Source organism: Catharus ustulatus, chromosome 22 (assembly GCF_009819885.2).
Source record: "Catharus ustulatus isolate bCatUst1 chromosome 22, bCatUst1.pri.v2, whole genome shotgun sequence".
Lineage (NCBI taxonomy): Eukaryota > Metazoa > Chordata > Aves > Passeriformes > Turdidae > Catharus > Catharus ustulatus.
Genome location: NC_046242.1, coordinates 3,629,803 through 3,637,362, shown reverse-complemented (window position 1 = coordinate 3,637,362; position 7,560 = coordinate 3,629,803). Strand labels below are relative to the sequence as shown.

General features: G+C 42.2%; 1 protein-coding gene across 3 annotated transcripts in view; it reads right to left on the bottom strand.

Annotated features, from left to right (window-relative positions):
• Nucleotides 1-1,009: 1,009 nt before the first annotated feature.
• NCOR1 (nuclear receptor corepressor 1) overlaps nt 1,010-7,560 on the bottom strand; it is a 55,365-nt gene continuing 48,814 nt past the window's right edge. For all 3 annotated transcript variants that reach the window (XM_033078572.2, XM_033078574.2, XM_033078573.2), the window contains exons 41-47: nt 7,220-7,443; nt 6,669-6,806; nt 5,493-5,635; nt 4,932-4,985; nt 4,476-4,697; nt 4,014-4,196; nt 1,010-3,845 (exon numbers count right to left, since the gene is read on the bottom strand). In XM_033078572.2, coding sequence (XP_032934463.1) covers nt 3,682-3,845; nt 4,014-4,196; nt 4,476-4,697; nt 4,932-4,985; nt 5,493-5,635; nt 6,669-6,806; nt 7,220-7,443 — 1,128 coding nt within the window. In that variant the 3' untranslated portion in view covers nt 1,010-3,681. The remainder of the gene's footprint in view (nt 3,846-4,013; nt 4,197-4,475; nt 4,698-4,931; nt 4,986-5,492; nt 5,636-6,668; nt 6,807-7,219; nt 7,444-7,560) is intronic.

Below are 7,560 nucleotides of genomic sequence, written 5' to 3'. Positions count from 1 at the left end.
CTGTGGTTTGACTGACCTACTGTGCTAAGTGATTTAATTTTAGCTGCCTAAGTGTGAGTCTGGCCTGGTATTAATGCCTGTGTTAGAGTCAAGGAGTGGCAGTTTGCTACTCCTGCTGCCCACAGAAGTGTTCAGGTTCAAAACTTGGCTGTCCTAGAGCAAATCTTGAAAAGGAACAGGCAGGAACTGTTGACATTTCACTCTTTACATGTAGCAAGCACACCAGGGGCTGTACTTTTATCAGTGCTGCAGTTCAGCTGTGTTTGAACTTCAGCAGAGCATTGCTCATGCACCTGCCCTGCACCAGAGCTGTAGCTCCCTGTCCTGGTCCAACAGGCTGCCTGAAGATCAAATGCATTTCTTCTTTTAGCATCCAAAGATAGAACTTGTCCTCTCAGAGGAGGGGTGAGACTGTTACCACACAGAGCTGCTGTCAGAAATACAACACTTGGCTCCAGTGGAGAGCACATGGAGTGCCAGAGTTGTTCTTCTCTCTTGGATAGATCAGTGCTTGAATAGCTGCTTTGGCAAACAGAATTTCTCAGTTCTGCCCTGCCAGGAAGCCTGATGTTAAAGAAAGAGGAGAATTAAACCAGGTATTATCAAATCTATATTTAGTTAGGATAGTAGAACTACTTCTGTCACTATCCAAGCACAATTTTAACCCCTCAGTTGTCACAACTGCAGCTGGCTGGTACAACCCTCAATGTAATGACATCATTAATAATTTACTTACAGTAGCAGCTTCATCTCAACTTTGAGCTAAGAGGAAAAGGCACACAGGTTTTGTAGAGCAGAAATCTTCAGTCACATACTGAGCTTTGTTCTCAGCAAGCTAGGAAGTAAAAACAGGGCTGTACTGACAGAAAGTCACATTAGAGCCAGCCTTCCCTGAAGTGCTGGTCTGGGGTCTGAATTGGCAGCAGTGTTACCTGGGAACCCTGCAGCACCCTGGGAGCAGGGTCTTGCCTGATGCTGCAAAACAAAAGGGAGACACAGGAAAAGCAAGTGGAGAACTGATCCCCTTTATTGATTGGTCTGAATCCAGAAGTCACTGTCTAGTGAAGACATTGTGTGGAAATTATGATGCATGGGTTTTTCAAGTCTTAAATGATTTCATATCAGAATCACGAACCATATCAAGATGAAAGCATTGTGAAAGCGCTGATCAGAAATCAGGTAAAAATTTGTAGTAAACTACACTTTGTAAACATGACTTACAAACACCTTCCTGTTTGAAACAGGGCAGATGTAATTCCATACTTGAAGATTACTGGAATTGTGGTAAACCCTAACTTAGGCTCTGGAGAGGTTTTTACACTGGAGAAGTTAAAACTCGGATAACAAACAAAAAAAAAAGCAGCAACATTTTATGTGCAAATGCCACTCAAACTGTATCTCAGGAGATTGTGACTATCCTACTTTGGATTTCTTGCTGCTGCTGCAGCAGTAACATGAAGCTTTGCAATGAACATGCTATACTTACTGTACAGGTAGCAAAGACATTTGTCTGTACATGCCTCTTTCACATTTGTATTTGTTACACTAAGAAAGTGAGAACAAGTGAGTTTGAGAATGGACCTTAACTCTCCACTCCAAATTTAAATCTACAAAAAGGGCAGATGAACTCGTTTTCCAGTATATGTTGCTGTGGGAACCAAAAAAGAAAGTTAAAATAAGAGCACAGGTCTACAAACAGGATGAAAACTTCACTGCTTCAAGCCAGAAGGGTAAAGGAGGGGAGGATGAGAGAAATCTTTCTCAGAGAAAGACTGCAAGGAGGTTTAAGACTGCCAAGGGATCTACTCTGATGTTTTAAAAAAGTAGCAAAATAGTTCTGTATTTTCAACAGCATCAGGTTTCCAAATGAGTTCCTTTGGAATTTTGTTTCCCACACTTGGGGCAAAAAGGCTTTCCTTAAAGGACTGAAAAGAAATTTGCAATTGATAAATAGTTCTGTGCTTCTTCCTGTTTGTAAGTGGACCATGCCAGCCCATGGGATGCAGAGCTCTCAGGACTGGAGGTTACACACTGCACGACACCTCCCATACAACGCAACACAAACACCGCAGAAAACCCAGAACACTTTTCACTGAAAATAACTCCAAGGCAAGGGCCCTGTTAGCAATGAGATGCAAAAGCAGTTTGGAATCTGACAGACCACGCCACCCCCAGCTCAGTGCTATCTGTGAATCAGTCCTTCTACCCCAGAAGATCTGAATTCTCTTCCTGAGGTCAGTGCAGCATTAAATGAAGATTTTGGAGATGGATGTCAGGACACCTGTGACATCACTGCCCAGATGGATGTGTACATGAGCTACAAGCATACCAGAGCAAGCATTGATAGATGAATGATTAAGGAGACTCTCCTAGTACCATATACAATTTAAAAATAAAAATCAACCTAACAAGTATTGCACACTTCAGGAGTTAAGCCAAGCATTTGTAAGGACTTCCACCAAAAGCTTGCTTAGAGGGACAGGGACTGGGACGCAGACTTCAAAATAATTATTACATAAAGATTTTAAAATCAGATTGGAGGAAGGTAAAAATCACAGTACATATTTCAAACTGGTTGTAACAGAAGCCAAGTAGTTGACTCGTGCGTTGCTCAATTATTCTATAAAAGCACTTTGTTTTATTTCATCTTGGGATGTGGAGATTTTTCTTCTTAAAGGATTTATCAACCCACCCAGAGCCTCTGTTCAGAAAAGCCATTTGCTGTGGTTAAATATGACAGTAAAATTTAGTAGCCTGTTTTGACTGCATACAATGCAGAAACAGAGAACACTAAGAATAGGCTTTTAGGGCACAGTTAAAATTCCCAGTGTGCATAACAGTGAGGTATGCCTCCAGAAGCTGTTCTTTTTTTGTTTCTTTAACCTTTTAAAAATGAACCATAACATACCCATGCAATAATATTTCTGCAGTGTTGCTAAATAAAACCAACTGCAGCAAAAATTTACAATGTGGCAGAATTTCAAATTCCAAAGAAATATATCATCTCATTCCAGTGAACTGGAGTTATGTTAATGTACAGAATTCACTAAGGGGTCAGTCTTAAAAATCAACATTTTCACAAGAGCTTGAACACCACTGAGAAAGTGTGTCTAGGGGAAAAAAAAAAAATTATATAAAAGCACAATGCCTGCAGGAAGTGGCACGGCATTAAGTGGGCAATGATGGTTGGGAGGCTGGGGTTCTGGTTAGGCTAGGCTGAGAGGGAGGCTAGGGTTATGAAGAATATTCTACACTGGAGAAAATGCTTAAAAAAAATTACAAAATGACCCCCAAAGTTTAGGCAATGATTTGAACATAAGTACACCAGATACTATAGCAAGGGAAAAAACACTGCAAAAAGTACTCTCTATTTACAGAAGAATGATTTAAAAGACATTATGGTTTTCTTTACAAATAGATGTAGAGCAGGAATAGTCCACATTTTTAAAAACTCTTTACATATTTATCTTTAGTAAGTCAACCTTCTCGACCACAATCCTCCAACACACAGCCTGTGCAGAAGGCATTTCATGGACTCTCCAGCAATTCTTCATTGTGTGGCCCTTGCTCTCTTGGAAAGTCTCTGTGGGCACAAGTCAAAAATAGATTTCTTTTTTTGACCCGCAAATTAAAAAAAAAATAATAATCTGCATAGTTCAGTCATCACTGTCAGACAGAGTCTCATATTGTGCTGAAAGCAGTGGTGCAGGCTCTCGCTCCCAGATCCTGTTCTGTGGGTGAGTGGTTGCTTGGCTCATGGACGGGGGGGGCGCAGGTGATGGAGGTCGGGGGGGTGCTGCTCAGCATCCTCATGGTCAGAGGGTTGTATGGAAACTGGGTGGAACCTGCATCAAAAGGCAAAGAACACGAGCTGATATGAGATCTGTGTTGTGATAATTAGCAGAAAATCCTTTGCACAAAACCCCCACATGCTGGGACCTTTTGGCCAATACCTGGTGTCCCAGTACAACATCTGAGCTCTGCGAACACCTCTGAAAGAAGCCTGTTCTCACCTGTTGATGAAGGCCTGTCCTCCCAGGCCCACACTGGAGTCTGTCTGTGGTAGTCCCCTTCTGAATGTACAGATGAGACAGAAGAAGGTCTTTCAGTTCCCAAATATCCCTGCCCAGGAATCGGAGACTTTGACTTTCTGCTGTTGGATTTGCCAATGAGCTTCTGCTTGCTGACTGCCCCACCTGGCAACAGAAGGGACAGATTTCACCAACCACATTTTAGCCTCTGTGTGTTTTTTTACTAGAAATTATCAGGTAGCACTGAGAAGCTTCAGGTATCCAATACACCCTGTTCTCCTTTTCCTGTTCCATCAGTGCTGTTGGAAAAGCCAGGACAATAAATGCAAACACCACCCCTGCCAATTACAGAGGAAAGACAGTGATTTCAGTGACACCAGCTTATTCAAACCCTTGAGTTGTTTGTTTTCTTTGAGGCCCTGGGATATCTGGGAGTTGCAGTACCTGAATTTGGAGATGGATTGGCTTCTTCCCTACGTGGCTCGTTGCTCGGCGGTACCGCGGCGCCGGAGCTGCCCGGAGCCACCGCGAGAGGCTGGGACATGACAACCCCGTGCTCCTCACTCTTGTCATCAAAGTTTCCCATCAGTGCTTTCCTAATAATGTCTTCCAGACCCAGATTGCTGGCAGGATCTGCAAAGGAGTGACCCCTAGAACTGACTGCACCTGGGAGAGAAGAGAAAACACAGTGAAAGGTGGGAAGGGAGGCAAAAATCTCAGAGAATTTAAAAGGGGGAAAGATTTGGTCATTCTGCAGAAAACAAGTTTTCATGTGCAATATTAGCTTTTATTTGCAACATTTCCCTCTTTTACTGGACTCCTCAAAGAGTAAAAATTTAAGATATTAAAGACATTACATTGTTCTGGAACATATGTTGTTTCTTTCATTGAAGAACTTACCTGAGGTAGTGACTGCTGGCAAATTGAATATTTCAGTCCCTGGCTGAGCAGTTGCTGCAATTAAAACACAACATTTCACTGAATTTTTCAGTACTGATGATCACTAAGTGATCAGAAGAAAAAAGCAAAAATACAGTTCTAGTATCACATTCCACTGTGTCAATGATTATTACTGGAACTATATTAAAACGCTGTTTAAAAGACATAATCATAAGGGCCAATAAAACACAAACCATTCAGCTTCAAGACACCTTTCCAAATAGGAAAATGTGTAGTATTGATATAAAGCAAATTACAGACACAGTTAATTAGAATAATATCAGATTTTAATAACTCTCTAATAATGTGGTTTTCATTAATTGTTAAATGATGTGACAGTCCTACATACAACAGCATAAAAAAATTCTAACCTTCTATGGTCATAAATTATTATATGTGTTTCATATCCACAGATTTCTACTAATTTGTATTATTTGATCATATTTGGGTCAGGACATCTGCAGGTGGATGTCACAAAGCTTAAGCTAGAAAAAATTGAGTGAAAAGGGAAGTCCTGCATACCCATGTCAGAGTCACCTCCACCAGATGAGTTCAGCTTTCGAAATATCTCCTGTTTCTTGGATTTTACCATTGGTGAAGTGTTCTCAAGTTTGGTGAAAAACGAAGGCAGGTAACTGATACTGCCTGGAGAGCGAGAGTCAGTCCTGCCAAGACCAACACGTGTCAAAGAGACAGAACTTGTAAAATGCACATTTCAATCTTCCCAAAAGCATTCAGGCAGAAACCACTAACAGTCCTATGAACACTGGGGGGGCTCAATAATAACTGAGTTTGCTTAAGCAGCAGCAATCTGACAAATAAGCTTGAATTAAAAAACCCAAATGACTCGTACACAAGTTAAAAAACAATCTAAAAATGAAGTAAAAAAATAATCTAAGTTTTCTAGCCCAAGATCCTAACATTTCTAAAAAGTGCAATCTCCCTGCCATGTTCCTGAAAATCCCTGTCTATCTACCCAACATCCATCATGGGCTGTAACAGCTCTGCAGCAACTGCAGAGTGGAAAACCAAGAAAATCAGAATGAGTTTCACCAGCACAAGCCTTAAATAAGTACTTTGGGTGCTCAAAATACAGGAGCACCCAGTGCAGTGTGCATGTCCCACGTGTCTGCAGACATCAGCAGTGCCAGGGACCCTGTGAAGGTCCTGTGCAGTTTTCTGGTGCAGATCTGACAGACTGGGACAGGGCTGCCTCAGCCATGGATATCCCACCTTCACTCCTCCTGGAAGCTCCTTAGCCCAGTGGTATTTCAAGTGATTAACTGCTCCAGCACCATGAGTGCTGGACCTGGGTTCCTCCCCTCTTCACCAGGGCAGTATCCAGGAATCCAACCAGGCAGGAGAAGATCGAATGATTTAATAAAAATCATCTTTCTCAAAACTCACTTCAGTTTTACAGAACTGGCAACCACGAGGAGTTTCACTCTAACACTCTCTCAGATGTGACACAGAACACTCTGCTTGCACCAAGAAACTTAAGACAGAGACTAACAAGTGACCTTTGCCTCAGCCTTCCCAAAGCACCTCCCAAACAGCAACTTTTGGATGTTAGTGCAGAAGGATTGACAGGGATTAACACTGTGGCACCAGAGGAAGGTCACTTGAACTGCTCTTTAACAAAGACACTGCAGCACAGAGATTCAGAATTATGTTTTTAGAAGTCAGTTTTACACCTACCTCTGTTCAGTAGGCTCAGTTCTTTGGGAAAGCAAAAGAACATTTTCCTGTTTCTCATGTACGACTGGGACCTGAGGTGGCGAGATTGGCTCGTAGGGCTCTGAGGGGACATGACTCCTCTCTGGGGATTTTCCAGGCCTACATCCACAATTCAGAGACAGATAATTACTCTCAGTGCATGCACAGCAGTAGTTAACTCATGTAATTTTCCAGTTCCTTTATAACTGCTTATGTGTAGTTACACGTTACATGCTTCAGTAAGCTTGGTGATCTTAAAAAGATGATTATGCATTGTCCATAACAAGTCTGGTAAGTTTTAAGTTATTAAATGTTTTCAACTCTAAAGACTGGAAATTAAGAGAAGTAGCAAAGGGAAAACCTTTGTTATGGAGCCAAGCAACTGGCAAAACAGCAGGAGACAAACTCTGCCTAAAAATAAGACCCAAAGGCCCCTTTACTTCCAATCTACACCAAGATTACTGCAGTAGTTTATATCAGTATCATATCTGGGCATCAGTGAAACTTGCAGTTAGGCTGAAGGCATCCATTACCTTCCCCTGGCCTTGTCAGAGAGGTTCTCAGGGGACACTCTGGCCCCTGGCCGCTGGTGGTGCACGGGCTGTGACTGCGCCTCGGGGCTGTAGCGGTTCGAGGTCTTGGCCCGGCCAGAAACAGGAGCTGGAGCAGGGGTGGAATTCTGGAATGTAGTGGTGGGAGGCTGCAAAGAGGCCTGAGAAGCTGCTTGGTTTCTAGCAAAGTCTTGTGTGATAATTTGCTGGATGTCACCAAAAGAAATAGAAAAGAGATCTTGGTTAGACAGTGTAGGTATTCATGAACTAGATGAGCCTGATGGCAACAAAGGTTATAAATTCAGATACAATATTCTGTAATG